Raw genomic sequence first — 23,092 nt, forward strand, 5'->3', positions numbered from 1 at the left:
ACACAGCCTGAACCCAGCCCTCTGATCACATGACTATATGGAGGATGAGTGACAAGAACATTGGCCAATAAGCGATGTGTACGCCCCGCTGACAGGACAGGCGAGCTGTGAGGCGGCGGGGAATACGAGCTCCGCAGTCGGTGAGGAGAGGGGGGATCGCTCGGTGAGTTTGTCCTTCATCTTCGCTGAGTTATCAGCGGCCTTTAGATAGAAGCATGCGCACTGCTTTACGGCAGAGGCCTCGGAGCGATGTACGTGAGCGCAGTGCTTGTTGGGAGAAGAGTACGTCGTGACGTCAAAGAGAGGCAAATGGGAATGGTCCATAGTCTAGTGCAGTGTGTATGTATGTGTACAATGGGAGAGCTGACTGCTATTACCCCGGGGCAGGTTGTGTATAGGTACCTCCTCCTATCCTTGTAAAGTACTGGGGGGCAGATAGAAAAGACACACAGTCATTCCACGCTGTAATCAGCCACTACATTTATCTTGTGTATTCTTACTGGAATACTTGGTGTGCTTTGTCTATTTCTTCCAGATCTGTGAAGCTTGGCTATACAGACCGCTCAGTGCTGCTCTCTCCTTGTCCAGGGTGACTGGTCTGGGCTCCGCCCCCTCCTGTAGTTTCTGCAGGCAGCCTGTAGTGGGTGGAGCCTGCTCAGCCCCTCCCACAGCTCTCTGCACAGGCTATATACAGCACAGTGATGTCATTGCTGTTTTTACTAGGTAATACCTGGGTGAGCAAAAGTGTTAGGTGTACACAAAGTGAATCCATATCTCGTGTGGCTGTGAAAGTGGTTGTATACCCCAGCAGGTGATTTTTTTTTTTTTTTTTTTTTTACCTACAGGTAAGCGTATAATTAGGCCCCTTTTCACGGGGGGGGGGGGCGGCGGTAAAGCGCTGCTATTTTTAGCGGTCATTTACCATTGTATTTGCGAAGGTATTCAGCCACTAGCGGGGTGATTTTTAACCCCCTACTAGCGGCCGAAAAAGGGTTAAAACCACACACAAAGCACTGCTGCAGCAACACTTTGCAAGCAGTATAGCCATGCTCCCCCATTGATTTCAATGGGCAGGAGCGGTATACACACCGCTCCAAAGATGCTGCTAGCAGGACTTTTTTTTACCATCCTGCCAGCATACCACTCCAGTGTGAAAGCCCTCGGCGCTTTCACATTGGCGTGAATGGCGTTTCAGGGAGCTTGCAAAGCGCCCCGGTGTGAAAGGGGTCTAAGGCTTACCTGTAGGTAAAACGAATATGTCCTAAACTTGTATGGTTTAGGAGATATTCACCTTCCGTGCAGCCACTGACGTCAGCGGCACAGATTAGTTGATTTTACTTCTAACTAATCAAGGCAACCAGATATAAATTCACAGCATAGAAGTAAAATCAACAAAATTATACCTCCTCTATGTCCTAATACTTCACACATCAAACCTGACCAAATTCTATCAAATTTCTTTGGACAACCCCAAGCAATGTAGGTCAATTAATTATGCAAATTATGTCATACATCCCAGAAGCCTTCATGAGAGAAGGAGGGGTTTTCTCAGCGAAGTACACGATCATGCCTGGGCTAATGACAGATGGATTCCAGGAAGTAAATGCTACATGACTCATCTGCCCTAACTCAGCATGACCACAGCCAGAAATGCTAAAGGGGGGATTCAAAGTGCTTTCTCAGCAATCAACATTTGCAAACAAAAGCATTGAGGCATAGATGTATGAATTAAATGGCATTTTTGGTTTGTGGTGCTCTAAAAATATCCCCCCAACTGGTTACTCCTCATACTGTCTAAGTGTATATAAACAATGTCCCTATTGTTTTAGTCCCGGGATGTCTCACATAGAGGATCGGCGCTATGTGGAGCTGTGTCAGGACTCGGTTCGTCTGACTGCAGAAAGTGTGGGTCTGGAGATCACCGATGAGGTTGCTGCATTACTGGCAGAGGATGTGTGTTACAGGCTGCGGGAAATTACTCAGGTATATTTGGGGCTCACTTTTCAGACATGGCATCTTATGAATAGCCTTATTTCTTATTGAGAAAACCTGTGCACATTGGAATATTCATTGTATTATGTGTAACACTGGTGTGCATGTATTTTGATGTTAATTGTTGCTATTCCCAATACATTTACTGGTCGTTGTTGTGTTTTAGGCCTTGTGCGCGCTGAACGCTATAAAAACGCAAGTAGCATTACCTGTACAAAGCTGTAGCTGTAGAATGAGCTTTGCAGTAGCGTTTTTCAGAGTTCAGAGAGTTGGTGCTTTTACAGCTGGAAAAACTCCTCTTAGGCCTCACACTGGGCGTTTTTTTCCAGCTGTTGTTTTTACTTCTGGAGTTTTTTTCCTGCAGCCAGTAAACTCCCCTGTATGTTATCCTATGTGTTGTGTCCATGCACACATAGGGGTTTATTTACTAATCCACTTTGCACTAAAAGTGCACTTGGAAGTGCAGCCGTTGTAGATCTGGGGGGGACTTGCAAGGAAAATAAAAAACAGCATTTTTTTCTTGCACATGATTGGATGATAAAATCAGCAGAGCTTCCCCTTATTTCAGATCTTCGCCTCAGATCTAAAGCGTCTGCACCTCCAAGTGCACTTGTAGTGCAAAGTGGATTTTCCGTTAGTAAATCAACCCCAGTGGCTGTTATAAGCATTTTTTAGGCAGGAGCGTTTTCTGGCTGGAAAAAAACCTCTGAACTAGTGGGTTTTAAAAGGAGTTTTTTTTTTTACCTTTAAAAACTTGGCTATTTTGCATTTATCACTGTTTTTAAGCCATAATCTTTTGTGAAAGTATAGTTTTTTTTTTTTTAAAAGAACTGCTGAAAAACTCTTTGTACAGCTTTCTATAGCTAATGTTTTTTTTATAATTTATATTTATATTCTGGCTGCAGAAGTAAACACCCTGAAGCCAAATACCACAGCTGTAAAAACATCCAGTGTGCATAAGGCCTTAACCACTTTCCGATAATAGTGGTCTCTGCGGGGGGTTCGCCGCAAGATCACGGAGCCGTTGGCGGCAGCAGCAGAGGCGATTGGGTCCTTCTGCTGGCTGGGTATGGAGACAAGTGAGGGGAAGATGGCCCCCACCTGTCTCCATACCATTGCAGGGCGGAAGCGACGTCAAAACGTCACTTCCGCCCATAGCTCTTAAAGGGACCTTTTTTTTTTTTTTTTTTTTTTTTTTTTAATGCATTTTAGTGTAAATAGGAGATCTGGGGTCTTTTTGACACCAGATCTCATATTTAAGGAGTCCTGTCATGCTTCTTCTTTTTTTTCTATTACAAGGGATGTTCACATTCCTTGCAATGGGAATAAAAGTGACGCTTAATCACGCCTCATCCTGCAGAGCTCACGTGCAAAAGCAAACGCAGACGTGAGTAGCGCCTGTTCAAATCACACATGTGAGGAATTGCTGCGATTGGTTGAGTGAGAGCAATAATTCTAGCCCTAGACCTCCTCTGTAACGCAAAACATGCAACCTGTAGAATTTTTTTTTTTAAATGTCGCCTATGGAGATTTTTAAGGGTAAAAGTTTGTCACCATTCGACGAGGGGGTGCAATTCTGAAGCGTGACATGTTGGGTATCAATTTACTCGGCGTAACATTATCTTTCACAATAAAAAAAATAATTGGGCTAACTTGTTGTCTTATTTTTTAATTTTAAAAAAGTGTATTTTTTCCAAAAAAAAAAATGTGCTTGTAAGTCCGCTGTGCAAATACGGTGTGACAGAAAGTATTGCAACAAGCGCCATTTTATTCTATAGGGTGTTAGAATTTTTTTTTTATAGTGTTTGGGGGTTCTAAGTAATTTTCTAGCAAAAAAAAAAAGTTTAAAAAACAAAACTGTTTTTAACTTGTAAACAAATCTCAGGGGCTCTGTCCTTTAGGGCCGGTTCACACTGCGACGCGAGGCGACACGGCTCGCCTCGCTCCCGCAAGTCGCCCCCATTCTGTACAATGGAACCGTTCTGAGAGGAGCGACTCGAGTCGCTCCGACTCAGAAAAAAGGTTCCTGTACTAGTTTGGGGCGACTTCGGGGGCGACTTGCATTGACTTCTATACAGAAGTCCTCTGCAAGTCGCCGCTGAGGTCCGTGCAGGTCGCGGCGAGGCAAGTCGGAGACGCCTCGCCGCGCATCGCTGTGTGAACCGGCCCTAAAGTTGTAGAAATGTCTTTATTTTTCTGTGCACTGTTGTAAATAATGTTAGTTCTCACTTTTTGTGTCTCAGTTTAGTGCTCAGTCACTCAGGCACTGTAGGCGTAGAAGACTGACTGTAGAGGACTTTAACCGCGCTCTTCGCTGGAGCAATGTTGAGGTATGTTGACTATGACTTCTAAGTAAAGACTCCTTCGTACTATTATGATACAGGTCTGCCAGTCAGCTGAACTGTGCCTCATATCCCAATTGCTGTTCACCTGCATTCTTCCATTATGAGCAGTGCTACTGCCTCTTATGTGCCCTGAACACTTTTTTGATGAGCTTCAGGTTGCTGTATGGTGGTGCTAGTAGCTTATTGTGGAGTATTTACTTCTGACAACAAGCTCAAAGTAAAGTGATTCCACAAATATCCATGAATTCTCATCTACTACTATGATTTAAAATTATTACCTAAAATTAACACATAATCCTTAACCTAGATTTAAAAACAACTTTAACCTATTCCAATGGATGGAAACCCTAAAGGAATGCTTATAACATGTAGTACAAACTAAATGTAAATTTCTGTCTTTTAGATACAATGCTAATTCTCTTAACATTATCTGTTTAATCTCAGAACTTATAGCGGCCTATTTACAGCCACTTCATGCCTGCGTCCATGTAAGTCAGCAATGGCTGCATGACATTTCTCAGGATGAGTTTCATGGTGGTGACAACAGTGGGCAATGCCTGTGTAATGTAACAACTACTTGTAGTCTTTATCTTTGGCCAGTGTGACAACACAGAAACTCGTTTGGGACACGGCATTGGTCACCCACACAGGAAATACCTGAAAAAAGATCTTCATGGCAGGAACACCAACTGTAATTTTCATGAAAGCTGCAGGTTTAAAATCTTGAAAATACCATTAAAGTGGTTGTAACCCCTTACAGGACACTTATCCTTACAGATAAGCCTATAATAAGGCTCACCTGTAGGTACTGGAAATATCTCCTAAACCGTGCAGGTTTAGGAGATACTTACCCTATAAGCTTGCGCTGGCGTCATTGGCGCATGCAGTTTTGAAAGGGCATGATCATGTCGTTTCTACAGGGCCCATGCCGTTTCTATAGGGCCCGTGCCTTGGCTCCCTTAACTCCGGCCAGTCACAGAGCCGGAGTCCGCGGCCCTGGAAGGAAAAGGGGTGAAGATGGTTGTTTCACCAGTGCAGACATTGCAGGCTTCGTTTGCAGTTAAGTGCAACAATAATGGGCTAGTATAAGATGCATACTAGCCCATTATGCTTTTACTTTACAGGGGAATAAAGAGGAAGTAAAACCCATAAGAAATAACTGTAAACGACCCTGTGTACATGTACTGATAACAGAGGAGAGTTCAGGGTCAGTGGAAAAAAAAAAAACTGCCCAGCTGCTCCTAAACGTCTGTTTAGCAGCATTGTACATGAGGCCTAAGAGTTCCCTTGACTGGAACTAAGGGGCCAAGCCCAACCACTGAAAAACAACCCCACACCATGATCTTCCCCTCCACTAAATGATTTGGACCAGTGCACAAAGCAAGGTCCATAAAGACATGGATGAGAAAGTTTGGGGTGGAGGAACTTGACTGGCGCAGGGTTCTGACCTCAACCTAATAGAACACCTTTGGGATGAATTAGAGCGGGGGCTGCAAGCCAGGCCTTCCCATCCAACATCAGTGCCAGACCTCACAAATGCTCTTCTGGAAGAATGGTCAACCATTGCCATAGACCAGTGATGGTGATCCTTGACACCCCAGATGTGTTGGAACTACATTTCCCATAATGCTCTTGCACACAGTGTAGTTGAGAATCATGGCAAATGTAGTTTCAAAACATCTGGGGTGCCAAGGTTTGCCATCACTGCCATAGACACACTCCTAATTCTTGTGGACAGCCTTCCCAGAAGATTTGAAGCTGTTATAGCTGCAAAAGGTGGGCCAACTCAATATTGAACTTGTGCTGTACAGCCAAAAAAAAAAATTGAGGGAAAAAAATGTGATTACAATAAATCCGATTACTTCAACTCCACATTTAAATTTAAAGTTCATATAAATAGTACAGGAAATAAACAAAAGTTATTTTGCAATCATAAAGACCTGAAAATATTTCAGTCCCTTCTGAGTTATGTAAATTATTTGAATGTACTGTTATCCTAACTAGACCTTTTACAGCCAGGTCACCATAATCGGTTCAGTGTCAGTTAACAAAGCATTGTATTGAGAACCGCCAAACTTGATGATAATATGAATAAAGCTGAATACTTTTAGGTAAACTTAATATTTCTTTCAGCCTGTGTATGGCCATGGATCACCTGATCCAGTTTCATTTCGAAGTGTCAGAGATGGTGATTGTCATTGTGCAGAGGACCGTGATATCAATCTAGTGGAACTGGCCTTGGCCACAAACATTCCCAAAGGGACAGCTGAGACTGCAGTGAGGGGTATGACATTTCTATTTACTGAGTTACAATGAGTCGAATTATTTATGTTACTTAATAGTATTCATTGGGCTAATCTCTTCTTCTTCCTTATTCCCCCCCCCCCCCCTTTCAGTCCATGTCTCTTACCTGGATGGTAAAGGAAACCTGGAGCCTCAGGGTACAGGTAAGTCTTTTTATGTATTGCCCTGCACATGCTATCTATATTTTGGCATGCTAATTTATATTTCCTCCCCTTAGTGCCAGCTGCAGTCTCTTTACTGACAGATGACCTACTAAAATATTACCAGCGTGTGACAAGAGCAGTGCTGGGGGATGATTTACATCTCATGAAGGTGAGAAAAACAAACTGTGTGCAGAGTTTTCAGTTTGTATTAGACACGTTTACATGAATCGCCCCATTGGCTCCTCCTAAAAGTGACCGTTTAATAGTATTTTAGTTCATAGCTGTCATAACAGTGCATAATTTTTCAGCTATGCTTCTGTAGCCACTTCTTATTATTCAGAATTTCCATGGATTCCCTTTTTTCATTTTTAACCCTTTCGCTGCCAGGTCCGTATATCATACAGACCTGATGGCAGGGATTTCACACAAATCCGGTGGCTTCAGCCACCGAGACTGACAGCTTGGGTGGGTGGGTGGGGGAGAAGAGCGAACACACACATCTACTCTACTCTACTCTACTCTACTCTACTCTTCTCTCCTTGCTGTGATCCAGAAAGCAACAGCTATAATGTCACTTCCTGGTCAGCCTGTCGGTGTCTCCGGCTAGCATAGCCAGGAAGAAATGTTTTGTGATGTCCTCGGCTAGCATAGCTGGGAAGGAATGTTTTGCGATGCGATCTGCACTGCAAAACATTTAGCGGAGCCATGCAGGGTCTCATTAAAGAGAACTTGTCACCTAAAAAAAAAAATTGTTACACCCAAGCACATAAAATCCCCCCCCCCCCCCCCCCCCCCCCCCATTTTACCACAAATGTGGGTAATTTACTGCAATTCTCTTCGTGTGTTTTTTTACTGAAATTTTGCTTAGACCTTTGCAGTAATATCGCGTGAAATAAAAAATTGGAACTACACTACCACTATTTTATTCTCTATGGTGTCTGCTTTCAGCAAATATTGGGGGTTTTACATCGTCTTCAGGGCTAAAATTTTTTTTTTTAAATGTACAAAAACTTTTTACAATATACAAAGCATAACGCATGTTAGTATGTGGGTAAATACAATGCGTATATAATTTCTCAAATCGTAACCATCAAGAGTCGAGAACAACAGACAGCAGTATTTTCATCATACATATTAAACATCCATACCTTTCTCTACATGACTTGGATCCTTCCAGTCCAGGATCACAGACTTTCTTTTGCAAATCTTGGATATACATAACAACATTTTGCACATTTGGCACTGCATGCCTCTTGGGTATACTGATAGATCACCCAATATATATTTATTCTAAAACATTATTGAGTGCATTGATAAATTAAAACTTCAGCCTGCAGCTCTTCCTGCAACCCCCCCAATAGTCACCTCAGCCCGATCTAGTAATGTGAAAGAGCAACTGATGCCCCGACTCTCTGCCTCCTCATTTGCTCAGAGACAGCAGCGGGATGAGGGAGCAGGGGCAGGGCCGTGCCCTGTTCTGTGTGTCTTAAGGACACAGAGTTGGGGCTTGGGAGCGATCATGTACGAGCGCCCTCATAGCAATCCGCATGCTATGGGGGCCCTCAAAGAAAAGGAGGATCAGGGCTGCTCTGTGCAAAACCATTACACAGAGTAGGTAAATATGACATATTTGTTGTTAAAAAAAAAAAAATATAATTAAACCTTTTAATATTTCTTTAATTTGTATTGGTAAAGCTTGTTCATCCAAGGAATATACAATTGCCTTCTTGGGTTCGGGAGGGAATGTATTTTTCCCCTGCTAGAGCAAATTTGACCATGTTTTAGCTGGTCTTTTGCCCTCCTCAGGTTTTCTATTTATTTCCTTTTTTTGTTGGTTGAGCTAGATGGACTTGCCTGCCTTCCTTCCCTCCCTTTTTTTTTTTTTTTTTTTTCCCCCAATTCAATAATTATGTAACTAAGTGAATTTTGATTGCATTGAAATATTCTCTAGACCAGACTGTTAAGAAATATGCAGGCATTACCATGCTGTATGTTTTTGTTACTTTAATGTATTCTATTTTTGTGCTTCATTACTATCCAGGTAGCTCTTCAAGATTTACAAACTAACCCAAAGATTGCAGCCCTGTTGCCTTATTTTGTATATGTTGTGAGCGGGGTAAGTGTATTGCAAGTCACATTTGTGTGCCAGTAAAAATAGGGGGGTGGACAAAATAACAAACGCCTAATGATATATTAATATCCAGGATCTAATAAGACCTATTAGAAGGTATAAAACCCTCCGCCCCCGCCCCTCTAAAAAGCATCAATTCAATGCTGTCATAGAGGTCCTGAACTGTGTGTACTGCATTCAAGAAGGTACATCTTCAGTTCCTTGAAAGATGAAGGTCGAATATTATTTTACATTTTTGCTTTTGTGAAAACTCCTATAATGATCATTCAACATTTAGATCTGATGATTGGAGAGGAGTGACTCGCATTTTCAGTGGCATTTGTAATTATGATTGTTACTTCAAATTATAAGGTTTATTTATTTATTTTTTGCTTTTGGGATAAAGGTTTTACATAAAACGGATTATTGTAAGTATCCCTGCCAGTGATAAAGGGCTTGTCTCGTTCCTCTAACTGCTACATCTGCAAGAGAACTTGACTTCATTTTGAAAAACAGACTTACTGGCCAGATCAGGTGAAAATAAGTGGAAAACTAATGCAGACACAGCTGTTAATGTAGAGCTTGATTTCAGACAAGTACCAGTAAGCAGGGGTGAAGCCTCACAGAAAAATTATTTTAAACCTAGTAACCAAGTTCTTGCTTTCAAGGTAAGGCAGCTTCATAAGCTTAGGAGATCGTGACAAATACAAGATAGCACAGAGAAATGTATATTTGTAATTCCCCAAAAATACCTCCTTTTTTATTGTTTTTTTTTTTTTTTTTTTTATTGATATCCAACCTTGTACTCCTTCATATTATTAATATTTTTTATTTTTTTTAGGTTAAGTCTGTTAGTCATGATCTTGAGCAGCTGAGCCGTCTGTTGCAGTTGGTGAGGTCTCTCCTGTGGAACCCTTATCTCTATTTGGGTAGTTATGGGTACAGTCTCATGCAGAGTGTTCTGTACTGTGTGACTGAGCCCCTAGCTGCCTCCATAAACCCACTTAATGACCACTGGACTTTGCGGGATTATGGTGCAGGATTGCTGAGTTGTATTTGGTAAGCCCGCTAATACCTATATATTATACACATAGCTATCCTTTTATTCACAGTTTTATCTGCCATGTGTTTCTGAACCACTTTGTGCCCACACTATAGCTGAAAGACAGCTACAGCGGGGGCTTCCTGTGATTGCGCTGCTGGTACACCCTTTGCGGTGCGCTCTGTGTTTGTCAAGAAGTTTGGACTTGGCTGATAAAACAGGGTAAAGGGCCAGCTGTCAGCCAATGACAGCTGAAAACAGACGCCAGTTATCAGCTTTTTTTTTTTTTTTATCTCCTCATGATCAGCCTGAGGAGAAAAGAAGAAAGCTGGTAACTGGCTTCTGTCACAAGAACATCAGTTCCAATCTGTGCCCACCAGTACCTCCTCATCAGTGCAGCCTCATCAGCTAACATTAGTGAAGGAGAAAAATTGCCTTTTGTCAAAATCATATGACAAATGTTTTTTTTTTTTTATGTCAGTATTTTTATGTTTAGCAAAAAAAAAAAAAAACAGTGCTGATTAATGCCACCAAAAAGCTCTATTTCTGTGGGGGAAAAAATGCTAAATTAGTTTGGGTACAATGTTGCATGACTGTGAAATTGTCATTCAAAGTGCGACAGTGCTGAAAATTGGCCTGCGCAGGGGGGGGGGGGGGGGGGGTGGTATAAGTGCCCAGTAAGCAAGAGGTTAAAGAAATGTTCAGTTGATGATTTCAAGTTATAAAAGCAAACTAGCATTAGTGTTGTAATAGACCTGATTTCTGCCTAATTTTGAACTAAACGCCATCCATTCTACTAACAAGGCCCACCTCAACCATTCATCAGTCTGATGTGGGAGCCCCAATGACCAATAGAGGCTGTCTCATTGGATTGTTGAATGGCTGAGGGGGGTTTAGCTGCAGCTTAGGCAGAAATGAGGCGCCTACAGTACATCGAGAATGGTCCTGGCATCCAGGTGCTACCCAGACCTTGTGAAAACTGGTTGCGGTAACAAAACACTGTTCGCTTGATCAGCTACTAATATTCACAATGAATGTAGAGATGAATTTTGTATGGCTGCATGTGAGTAGTAACTTGCATTCTGCACATTTACATTATATACTGATCAGCTAGAACATAATGACCATTGATAGGTAAAATTAATAACATAGATTATCTCGTTAAAATGGTACCAGAAATGGATGGGTTTATTAGACAGCAAGTGAACATGTTATCCTTGAAGTAAATGTGTTGAAAGCAGAAAAAAATGGGCATGTGTGAGGATTTAAACGACTTTGACAAGGGACCATTGTAGAGGCTAGACATCAGAGCAATTTCAAAACTGCAGCTCTTGGGGCATGTTCCCGGTCTGCAGTTGTCTAAGGAAGGAAAACCAGCAACAGGGTCTTGAGCAGCCAAGGCTCATTGATGCACGTGGGGAGCGAAGGTTGGCCCATGTAGTCTGATCCAATAGAAGAGCTACTGGGGTTCAGATTGCTGAAAATGTTTAATGCTGGTTCTGCTAGAAAGAAAGGTGTCAGAACATACAATGGACACATGAGCATCAGAACTGGACCACAGCGCAATGTGAAAAGGTGGTCTTGTCTGATGAATTTAGAAATGTTTGAGGAACACAACAAGGAGTTCTAGTTGTTAACTTGGCCTCCAAATTCTCCAGATCTCCATTCAAGCAATCTGTGGGATGTTTTGAGGAAAAAAAAAAAAAAAAACAAGTCTAAAGTATAATGGAGTCCCTGCCTTGACAGGTTATGATCTGTGTGTACATCTAGGTTAACTGGGCTTAATGTGTAGTTTTTTTGCACTGCAAGTGCACTTGGAAGTAGTCGCCGTAGATCTGAGGGGGACATGGAAGGAAAATACAGTTTTTTATTTTTTATTTTAGCTTGCACGTGATTGGATGATAAAATCAGCAGAGCTTCCACTCATTTCAGATCTACCACTTAGATTTACAGTGACTGCACTTCCAGTGCAAAGTGGATTTGCCTTTCGTAAATGACCCCCATAGTGTAGTCCATCTAAAAATACAAAGCTAGGTGAACACTGGAAATGTATGCTTACAGTTTGAATTGTTCATATCTGGCTCCTTTCTTTTGTGTAGGACACATCGAGATTTAGCTGGCTCGCTGTATACTCAGGTTTTGCAGTCCTTGCAGAAAGTTCTGGGAGATCCTGTACGTCCCCTCTGTTCTCATTATGGGGCTGTTGTCGGTCTTCATGCCCTGGGCTGGAAGGTAACTTGTGAAAGGGGGGGGGGATACTGTGATGTGTTTTGTATGAGAGGAATAAATACTTGGAATCTTTTGTGTAACTTGGCTCTCCTGTATCACGTTTAGGCAGTAGAGCAAGTATTGTATCCGCTGCTTCCAACCTATTGGTCTGGCCTTCAGACTGTATTAGATGATCACTCCATGTCCAACGCACAAGTCAAGGCTGATGGCCACAAGGTGTATGGAGCTATCTTGGTAAGTAAAACTGCAATATGAAGCAGGAAAAGAATATTGCACCCCAACACATATACCAGTGGTGTACCGTGCTTTTCTTTTTATTTTCAGGTGGCTGTGGAACGTCTCCTTAAAATGAAAGCTCGCTGTAGTGAATCCGATAAAGACACTCCACCACAGACCTATCCATCCTTACCATCTGCACCCACTGTGTCCTTGTTAGAGATGTACAATGAGTTGTATTGCTTCTTTGGAGATAGCTTGGCTGTGCGTTTTGGCACTGGAGGAACAACCTTGCAACCAGAGATTATTCCTAAAGGTACACAGGAGCCAAAAAAAGAAGTGTCCGTAGAAGGCACACGGAAAATGCCACAGCTAACAGCTCATGGTGAAGAAGAAGTAACAAGTACAAACAGGCCAACTCAGCGCCCTCCACAGATGTCTCTTACATCTGCATCCCGCCCTCGTGGAGGTACAAGGCAAGGACAAAGGGTGCTGGGTGTGAGAGAAGCATTCCAAAGAAGTAGACTTACTCCACGCGGCTCCCCCCGGTTTACCTTTCTCATAGGAGGGAGACAGGCAGGGCGAGGGGGAGGAGGACGCAGGTTTCAGAGTGTCTTCCAGCTCCACACTGGACCTGGGGCCACAGCCAGCCGCTATGCTCAAAAGCTGCCTATGATTGGACGAGTTGCAAAAACTGGACGCAGAGGGATGCCAACAGATTTGTCACTTTATTTGCCTCTGTGATACAGATTTTGAGACTAGAAGGTTTGTCTAAAAGTGCGTTATGAGGAATGTACTGTATCTCTGCCTTTTTTGGACAAAATGGCGGAGTTTGTAATGCAGTATTAAGTTGAACATGGACATTGCTACAGTCATCACTGCAAATATTTAAGTCAAGAGTGCTAAATACTTTGAAGGTGTGAATATTGCCTCTTTTTTAAGCTATGTATGTTTTAATGGCCATGTAAATATAATGCCATAAAGGGTTTAGTTTGCCATGACTAAGAAGGTATCTGTAAATGTTCTGATTTAACAGCTGGGCTGTTCTACCACATAGTCCAGTCTTTCCATCTGTTTGCGCCCAAACCGCTTATAAAACTGATCATCTTCTCAGTTGCAGTTTTAAAGTAAATATATACTTCTACTGAGAGAGTAGCAGGTTCACTTTAAAGGAGAAAATTAGTTTCCTGTAATTTTTCCCTAATCCATCATCAGACAAGCTTCCCCCTGCCTCACCACACCAAGAGCTGCATTGGCGAGAACAGCCAATCAGCAGAGGCAGACAGGCTTCCGAGCCTCCATGGACATACTGCCTGGGCTGCATGCATGGGAGTGAGAAATACAAATGAATGGGCTTTCTAACTGCCTGCTTGTTGAAAATATTAATTAATCTAAGCATTAACAACATAATGCAGATAAGCAATTAACCTTTCACTTTTTTTTATGACTGGGTTAGTAATAAAACAAAAAAAGTAAATCTACATTTTTGTTGCAGGTAAAAATATTTTGTTTTGGAGCCTGTAAAGCAGGGGTCTCAAACGGGCGGCCCTCCAGCTGTTGCTAAACTACAAGTCCCATGAGGCGTTGCAAGGCTGACAGTTATAAGCATGGCTCCCACAGGCAGAGGCATGATGGGACTTGTAGTTTTGCAACAGCTGGAGGGCTGCCAGTTTGAGACCCCTGCTGTAAAGCATTTCACCAGTGATCAGCACATTACTAGTGCCATGCAGGTCTCCTTCAGATCTGTCAGTGTGCCTGTACATCCTGTATGGGCAGGCAGATACACTGACAGGAAGAATCAATGAGCTACCATGGTGCTCCACCCCGCTGTGGTAGTTTGAGAACTACAAGTTGACAGCCGCAAAGGATATCGGGGCTTGTAGTTCATTTACACACAGAGCTGTGGAAATGAATGACGTGGCGGTGTGGATGAAGCCCCGCGCGGCAATTTCAAAAAGTGACAGCTCGTACAGGAAACTTTTCTCTGTACTGCTGTCACGGGGAGAGAGGGCAGCATTGGGAACATGTTCCCAAAGGTGAACTTATGCTTTAAGCCCTCGATACTTATAGAAACTATCACCACATCATCCATTTCAACAGTGGTCTTCCTTTTAGAGTGTATGTGCATTCAACATATTTTATGTGAATCCCATTAAAAGCCTTTCCAGGACCCCTAAGATTGCTGCTACTTCAGATGTGGTGTCTGGTCTATAGCATTATCCTTCAATCCTCCCCTGCAGCTGCTGTAGTGGGGTATAGGAGATGGGTCAGCGCAGAGTAGTTAGACACTCCCAGAAGAGAAGCAGGCAATGAGGGAGGGGCTCTTCTAGGGAGGTAACTAGTCACATTTTCTAGCAAGGCATGTTGAAAGCGAGCAAGTAAGCATTTAAAATACTTGAGTTTTCTGTGTGCTACCCTCAATTTTTTTTTTTTTTTTTAAACATTGAAAGAAAAAAACAAAACAAACCTCATTCCTCAAGAGTAAGTTTTCTTCTGGCCATAAGGCATCTGCTATGTAGGATGGGGTCTATGTACAGTATCTATTTTGTAAATTATTTGTACTTTTTACCATCCAATTCTCTTTTGTACTGCAGTCTCTTGTAGAGGAGATGCATAGACAGACCTGGTGCCCTTAGTTGCAGATTTGCTTTTCTCTGCTTCATTCCTACCGCAGGTAACCAACCTCTGTTGCTGATATACACTCACCAGTGTTAATACTTGATTTAAACATACAACAAATTTTAATATCTTGTTTCTACATAAATACAAGCACATTGTATAAACAGATGTCACAGTTTCCGATATGCTCCCACTGTGCGATCAAACAACTTGGCATTGGAAACATGTCCTTGCTTGTCCAATAGGTAATACAAAGGGTGACCTTTGATCTTAAGGGGTATCATGGCAGGAACCTCAGAGCGATGAGCCATACAAGAAATGTGTCTTAAAGGAAGACTGAACGATGAACTGATCCCAAAAACACCTGCAGTGACGATGGTTACTTTTTCTCCTCCAGCATGAAGGATCACAGAGCTGACAGCGCGGCGTGAGAATAACAAACCAGCCGCCATTATGAGGGTACCTAGGAAGATAGGTAGACAATTTATAATACTAGAAAAAAAAAATACAATCACAAACTAATCTAGTTTCAAAACTACAAATGCTTATTTTATTTTTTTCACTGTGGTAGACTACTATATATTAAATCTGACAACAGTGACACTCCTGTTAATATTTTTGACACAATATGCAGTCAGCATCTAAGCTTATATTGTTCCTCAAGCTAATATGACCTGCTCTATAATGTTTATGAAAAGGAATCGTCCTTTACCCGTCAAACTCTAAAAAAATACATAGGCTTCATGTACATGGAACATTTTACCTCTCCCAAACTAACTTGACCAATAGTAACCGACGTTTAAAAAAACATTAGTTTTTGCCACGTTTTCGTTTAAAAGCGTTTTTTATTTCAAATGGTCAAAAATGAAAAACGCCTGTAAACAAATGCGGCTAAACGCAAGTTAACATGTTTGAAATGCCTCTGAACCATCCACCCTGAATACATTTTTCCAAAAAAATGCTTCTAAACTCAAGTGCCTATAAACAACCCTGTGTACATGTACTGATAATATAACAGAGAAGAGTTCAGGGGCCGCTGAAAACAAAAATGCCCGTTTACCAGCAGCAGTGTACATGAGGCCTAAGTGGGTCAGAGTGATATGGAATTTATTAAAGCTTGGTGTGGGTAGAAACTTTATTGCAGCATTAGCTAGGTACCTCTAATGATGTGTGCCCCACCATTGGCTGCTCCTCCTTTTATGAAAATTTTTATTTAAAATGTGGCTTCTGATGGTGATGTCACTGCTGAATTTCCAGAAGTAAAACTGACAGCTGCGGCTGGTACATTGTGATTACAGCAGGTTCCTCGCTCTGCAGTTTTCCATTCAGAAAATGTTAAAATACAAGGCGTTCTGTGACTGGCCAAGGAGAGATCGTGATATTCACACACCCCATGTACAATCGCAGAATGCCTCATATTCTTTGAAATGAATATGATGTTTTCCGAATTTAGAAGCTACACAGCAGGCAACCTGCTCTGATATTTCGACTTCGGCCCTGACTCACTACCCAAACTTCTGTGGTGGCATCACTGTCAGAGGCTTCAAATAACATTTCTCAAGACAGAAGCCCCAGACCCCAATGGACCACATATCCTTTAGAGGTAACCTACTGCTACCTAGTTAATACCCCAATAAAGTTTTTGCCCACACTTTAAACCAAAAAAAAAAAAAAAAAGGAAATCAGCAGATGCAGTTACAAGAAGCACTCATCGGCCACTTCTTTTTTATTACAATTCTTTATTTATAAAAATCGCATACAACGTACACAAGTGATCCAGCATTTTTCTGCAGTGATGGGAGATGGATTCTGTGTTCCTGCAAATCAGGGACTCAAATCCATCTCTTCCAGTAGTAAAGCAGCACACATAGTAAACACAAACACTAGCTGGGCACACCATTAACCCTTTCATCGCCCTAGACATTTAACACCTTCCCAGCCAGTAGTGACCGTGTATATTTTGAGCACTGATCACTGTATTAGTGTCACTGGTTCCCACAAAGTGGCAGTTGATGTCCGATTGTCCGCCCCCATATCGCAGTCCCACTCTAAGTTGCTGATCGCCGCCATTACTAGTATATAAAAAAGAAATTTCCATGATATATCCCATGGATTGTAGAAACTAGAACATTCGTGTAAACCAATCAGCATACTCTTACTGGATTTATTTATTTATTTATTTTTTAACCAAGAACATGTAGCAGAATACACACTGGCCTAAGATTTATGAAGAAATCTGAGTGTTTCAATTTTTTTTCTTGGTTATGTTTTAGAACAGAAAGTACTTTTTTTTTCTTTCTAGAATTGTCAGTCTTTGTTTATAGCACAAAAAAAATAAACACAGCTGTGATCAAATACCACCAAAAGAAAGCACTGTGGAGAAAAAATACAAAATTGTATTTGAGTACTGTTACAGTGTTGAACAATTGTGCAATTATCATGAAAGTAAAGCAGTGCTGTATCGCAAAAAGTGGCCTGGTCTTGAAGGGGGTTAAATCTTCTGGAGGTCAAGTGGTTAAAGCGTTAACTCAAAAAAAAAAAAAAGCTACTTTAAAGCATGTTATCCTGTGTCATTTGGCCCCCTGTAACACCTAAAAAAAAAAAAAAACACTGGCTGATCCTGCCAGTTTCTTCCCACCCCCTCTGTAAACTGACCACGGTGGTATCATGGCTGCTGAGACCAGACAGTCATCAGCAGCCTCCTATCTGCTCCTGTGTCCTCCTCCTGCTGCTCTCATAACACTAACCTGTATACAGCATCAGCACTGCCTCCTATTGCGGAATGATTTATAAATATAAATGGTGCAAATACCCCATTTAAGCTGAGATTGCAATCACATGACCAGCCAGCTCTCTCCGCCTCCCCTCCAGACTGACATCAGCAGAGGAATCTCAGCCCCACCCTGTATCAGGAGGAAAGTTGAAAGCTGGCCCGTCATGTGATCGTAATCTCAGCTGTAAAATTAGGTATTTGCAGCATTTTTTTTTTTATATATATATATATATATATATATATATATATATATATATATATATATATATATATATATATATATAAATCACACACAGAGGGGGGGGGGGGGGATACTACAATAGGAGGCAGTGCTGATGGTGTATATGGGTTAGAGTGGCTTAACAACCACTTTAAAGATGAATTCCAATCATAGTTTATTGTTACATAGCTACAGTGGTCCAGCTTGGACCAATGTAACGATATACAGTATATCCCATACCTGGCTGATACCCCTGGAAGCTAAAAATTGTCTATAGCAACATCAAGTAGCCAACCTGGAGTAGATACAATAAAACAGTAGCTCTAGCCTGTGTACTGATGGAGTGGAAATAAAGTCTGAAAACCAGTAAACTGGAAATAAACCATAAATAGTCCAATAATAATGGAGATCCTGTCTCAGGGAGGAGGACACATGGAATAAAGTGATAATGATTGCTTGAGATTAGGATCAAGCATGCAACAGAGGCAACATCTGCACAGCCAACCTCAGAACAGGAAGGCTGGATGGCTCATACTTGACATGCAAGTGGATGCTGTTTTATCCTCAATAGAGTGAATCACTCTGCCTTTTATCTTTACTAAAGTAGACACTGGGGTTTATTTACTAAAGCTGGAGAGTGCAAAGGCTGGTGCATATAAACCAATCAGCTTCCAGGTTTTATTGCCAAAGCCTAATTGAACAAGCCAACGTTAGAAGCTAATTGGTTACCATTCACAGCTGCACCAGATTCAGAATGCACCAGTTTTAGTAAATCAACCCTGTGGCTACTTTGGTGATCTCTACTTGCTTCTGGGTCCCATGCCGAGGGACCAACCTCATGCATTATGAACACAGGAGATTGGCTACTTGGCACAGGCACCACACAGAATGCTTTACATCTCTGAATGAATGCAAAGCATTCTCTAATTAAGTAAGGCGGAGAGCAGGAGGCCACCTGCACTCATGATCAGTACATCACAGCCACCTGCAGAACTTACCTGTAGTCCGAGTTCTCTATGGAGGTATGGACCTACGATTATGCTAGAGTAAGTGATCAATGAGCTACCAAGTGTGATGGTGTCACCAAAATTGTGCTCCATTGAGACCTCAAAGTACTTCTGCTGTAGTGGCAGACAGAACTTTTCTTTCCATTCTTAGATCCTGTGAATGGATGATGCAACTGTACAGAAGGGTCATACAGGAGCAGTCATCAGGATTGATATTCCTAGATCCCCCTTGCTCTAGTTGTGCAGTAAACTCTAGGGATTAATTCAACTTTAAATAGTTAATTTAGACCAAGTTTTTTTTCACTAATACATGTGGATACTGCCTGCACTACTTCAGCTACATACATCATCCAGCAGCTTCTGGTCCAGTTCTGTGAATGAGCGACGCAGCTGTGCAGGCAGAGTCAACACACAGCCACACCCATTTTAAACCATGACACTGGGGTGAGGGAAACATGTTGGAAAAGGTTACACCCTACATATGGGTGAAATATGTTTCAAAAAGTGAACTTCCCCTTTAAAGTTAAATGAAACCTGGAGTTAGGCTTTAAACACTTAACAGGCCACTGTAAATCTTTTCTCTGCTCCTTCATAGTGCTACATGTTTGATGTGACAGTTTAACCACTTGAAGACTGGCTCAAAGTAAAAATACATCATTAATTTGGTGTTAAACAGGGTTATGGTCAACAACCCCAGTATTTTTTTTTTCTTACACTATGGCCAGTTCTCTTTCAGATAAAAGTGATCCCGCAGAACCCCCCCCCCCCATCATTTCTCAGGCTTACCTGACCCATCGGTATAACCCTGGAGCGATCCAATGCGGCCGTTTTTGCCGGGCAGGAAGACAATTGAGGCCAAGATGGCCGCTATACCTCTCTATGCCCTTGGAGGAACGGAGCAATGCCTGAAGTCTCTTTTGGTTCCAGGGCCATGGTAAATAATTTTTGGGGGTTTTAATAAAGTAAAAAAAAGTTAAAAAAAAAAAAAAGAAAATTCCTTTGCTGTTAAAGGTAAAGGAGATTACAATGGATGTTTATAGTCCTTGTAATGGGTTTAAAAGTGATCAAAATAAAGGGAAAGTGTAAAAATAAAAAATGTATTATAAGAATTTTTTTTTTTTTTTTTAAGTTAAGCCCCCCCATCAGTGCTCACGCACAGAAGCAAACGCATACGCAAGTCATGCAAGCTTATATAAACGGTGTTCAAACCACACATGTGAAGTATCGTTGCATTTCTTTAGCGCAATAATTTTAGTGCAAGACCTCTGTAGCTCTAAAACTATTTTTTTTTTTTTTTTTTTTACAGGTTACCCGTTTAACTGCTTGCCGACCGCCTTACGCCGATATACATCGGCAGAAGGGCTCGTACAGGTAGAATCACGTACCTGTACGTTGCCCTTTAGGAGGCGGGTGCACCCGTGGCAAACTCCGTGAGTCAGGTTGCGGGTCCCGTGGACTCGATCGCCTCATGGGGAGATGCTAATGTAAACAAGCATCTCCCCGTTCTGCCTAGTGATAGTGTCACTGATCTCTGCTCCCTGTGATGGGAGCAGAGATCAGTGACGTGTCACACACAGCCATGCCCCCCACAGTTAGAAACACTCCCCTAGGACACACTTAACCCCTAAACTGCCACCTAGTAGTTAACCCCTCCACTGCCATTTACACAGGAATCAGTGCATTTGTATAGCACTGATTGCTGTATAAATGACAATGGTCCCAAAAATGTATTTGTCCGCCATAATGTCGCAGTCATAAAAAAAAAAAAAAAAAAAATCAAATCGCTGATCACCGCCAACAAAATAAATATTTATAAAAATACCATAAAACTCCCCTATTTTGTAATATAACTTTTGTGAAAACCAATCAATCGCCTTTTGCGATTTTTTTTACCAAAAATACGTAGAAGAATATCGGCCTAACCTGAGGATAAAAAATGTTTTGTTTTTTTTTTAGATATTTTTGGGGGATATTATAGCAAAAAGCCGATTATTTTCAGTTTTTTGTTTTGTTTATAGTGCAAAAAATAAAAACTGCAGGGGTGATCAAATACCACGTGACGCAGTGCCAAATCGCAAGGGGGTAAATTCTTCCCGGGGCTGAAGTGGTTAAAGTGTTGTCTATGGAGATTTTTAAGTAACGCGATATGTCACAAGTTTTGTGCACAATAAAATTTTAAAGCATGCCATGTCAGGTATTTACTCGGCGTAAAATCATCTTTCATGTTATACAAAAAAAAATTATATTGGGGCAGCTAGTGCACTTGTGGGTTTCTCTTTTTTTTTTTTTTTTTTTTTTACATACATTACAAAGTTTGTTTTTTTTCTCCAAAAAATAGAAAGTTTTGTTTGAAAGACCGCTGCACAAATAACGTGTGACATAAAATATTGCAACAATCACCATTGTATTCTCTGGGATCTCTGAAAAAAACAATTACGAAACTTTTTATTTTTTCTAGGAAAAAAAAATACAAATTTAAACTTTTAAACAAAAGGTTCCAGAAAGGGCCTGCAGTGGTGAACAGCCTGTCTTCCACTGAGCCCGGTGCAATGCAGGCGTGCGGAACCACAGAGCCCAGCAGGGCTTCAGGTGTCCGACCACCCTGGACGGGAGCATGGAAGGGACTTCATGCTGGATAAATATCTTCTTTTACACTAGGGTACCAATGTTTCATAGAAATGACTGGATCACTTTGAAAGTCATGAGACTCATGGAGGTGATAACCGCTGACTTGTGTACATACTTGTTGCCTGGCTGTCAATGAGAACCAATCACAGCAGCAGATAGAATGACCTACCCACTGACAGGCAGCCCAGCGTGTACGCCGTCCTCCACAAGGGGGAGCCCATGTTCCTCCCCTTCACCTCCTTGTCCTGTCCCTGGTTACTCTGTCTGATGTCCCGCAGAGTCGTGAAGCCGAAGTGCGCCGAGTACACCCAGAAGCCGGTCTGAGCCACACAGAACAACCCCAGCAGGCGGAAAAAGCGCGGCCTCCGGTGCTCGAACAGCACCACATCTCGGCCCACCGGCTCTATCTTATAGTGACGCGCTAGAAGCGCCGTCTTCGGCCTCCACCGGTAACAGCACCGAAGGTTTCCTAGTAACCGCAGCATACCGCTCCTAATGACCCTGCACAGGGACTGCGAGCCTGAGTCGCGCTTTAGTGATGTAATGACGTGTTGTACGAGGTGTGTCTGCCTACTTCCGGGAGGAGAAAGATGGCGCCTGTACATATAGTGCTAGAAATGGGTCATTAACCACTAAAGCCCTGGACCATTTGGCTCGCCAAAGACCAGAACACTTTTTGCTAATCGGCACTGCACAAAACTGTTTAAAAAAGAAAAGTTGTTTGAAAAATTGATGCACAAATACCGCACGAGATACAAAGTTGCAACGACCGCCGTTGTATTCTCTAGGGTCTTTGCTAAAAACACATATGTTTGGCGACTTGATCAGCCAATTGCGACTTGAAGTTTCGGCCAATGGGCTTGCGACTTGATATTCGGCCAATGGGCTTGCGAATTGTTTGGCCAATGGGCTTGCGGCTTGAAGTTTTGGCCAATCGGCTTGCGGCTTGAAGTTTCGGCCAATCGGCTTGTGGCTTGAAGTTTCAGGCAATCGGCTTGCGGCTTGAAGTTTCAGCCAATCGGCTTGAAGTTTCGGCCAATCGGCTTGCGACTTGAAGTTTCGGCCAATCGGCTTGTGGCTTGAAGTTTCAGGCAATCGGCTTGCGGCTTGAAGTTTCGGCCAATCGGCTTGCAGCTTAAAGTTTCGGCCAATCGGCTTGCGACTTGAAGTTTCGGCCAATCGGCTTGAGACTTGAAGTGTCGGCCAATCGACTTGCGACTTGAAGTTTCGGCCAATCGGCTTACGGCTTGAAGTTTCGGCCAATCGGCTTGAGGCTTGGAGTTTCAGCCAATCAGCTTGCAGATTGAAGTTTCGGCCAATCGGCTTGCGGCTTAAAGTTTCGGCCAATCGGATTGCGGCTTGAAGTTTCAGCCAATCGGCTTGAAGTTTCGGCCAATCGGCTTGTGACTTGAAGTTTCGGCCAATCGGCTTGCGGCTTGAAGTTTCGGCCTATCGGCTTGCAAC

At 42.3% G+C, this 23,092-nt stretch overlaps 2 protein-coding genes across 4 annotated transcripts; one reads left to right on the top strand and one right to left on the bottom strand.

Moving 5' to 3' along the window:
- TAF6L (TATA-box binding protein associated factor 6 like) lies at positions 1-13,389 on the top strand. 3 transcript variants are annotated; one of them, XM_077455825.1, is made up of 11 exons: positions 1-163; positions 1,830-1,983; positions 4,236-4,322; positions 6,471-6,621; positions 6,734-6,784; positions 6,859-6,953; positions 8,826-8,900; positions 9,736-9,953; positions 12,036-12,168; positions 12,271-12,399; positions 12,490-13,389. In XM_077455825.1, exons 2-11 carry the CDS (start codon positions 1,837-1,839, stop codon positions 13,123-13,125), a joined length of 1,722 nt encoding a protein of 573 aa, XP_077311951.1. In that variant the 5' UTR covers positions 1-163; positions 1,830-1,836; the 3' UTR covers positions 13,126-13,389. The 3 variants fall into 3 exon arrangements, with proteins under 3 accessions (XP_077311951.1, XP_077311953.1, XP_077311952.1); XM_077455826.1 differs by lacking the exon at positions 1-163 and adding an exon at positions 317-339; XM_077455827.1 differs by lacking the exon at positions 4,236-4,322.
- A 1,710-nt stretch (positions 13,390-15,099) lies between these two features.
- TMEM223 (transmembrane protein 223) lies at positions 15,100-22,168 on the bottom strand. Its single transcript, XM_077455828.1, has 2 exons — positions 21,798-22,168; positions 15,100-15,463 (listed from the first exon to the last, which is right to left on the bottom strand). Exons 1-2 carry the CDS (start codon positions 22,111-22,113, stop codon positions 15,171-15,173), a joined length of 609 nt encoding a protein of 202 aa, XP_077311954.1. The 5' UTR covers positions 22,114-22,168; the 3' UTR covers positions 15,100-15,170.
- Between the last annotated feature and the right edge of the window lie 924 nt (positions 22,169-23,092).

Source organism: Lithobates pipiens, unplaced genomic scaffold, assembly GCF_037356315.1.
Source record: "Lithobates pipiens isolate NorthernLeopardFrog02 unplaced genomic scaffold, aLitPip1_a1.2 Scaffold_10, whole genome shotgun sequence".
NCBI classification, from domain to species: Eukaryota; Metazoa; Chordata; class Amphibia; order Anura; family Ranidae; genus Lithobates; species Lithobates pipiens.

Bases quoted from the DNA above. Each gene is read 5' to 3' on its own strand.
- TAF6L (XM_077455825.1), top strand. From the start codon at position 1,837: ATGTCTCACATAGAGGATCGGCGCTATGTGGAGCTGTGTCAGGACTCG. The intron at 6,622-6,733 runs GTATGACATTTC...CCCCCCTTTCAG, and splicing joins AGCTGAGACTGCAGTGAGGG to TCCATGTCTCTTACCTGGAT. The intron at 6,954-8,825 runs GTGAGAAAAACA...ATTACTATCCAG, and splicing joins ATGATTTACATCTCATGAAG to GTAGCTCTTCAAGATTTACA.
- TMEM223 (XM_077455828.1), bottom strand. From the start codon at position 22,113: ATGCTGCGGTTACTAGGAAACCTTCGGTGCTGTTACCGGTGGAGGCCG. The intron at 15,464-21,797 runs GTAGGTCATTCT...CTATCTTCCTAG, and splicing joins GCTGGGCTGCCTGTCAGTGG to GTACCCTCATAATGGCGGCT.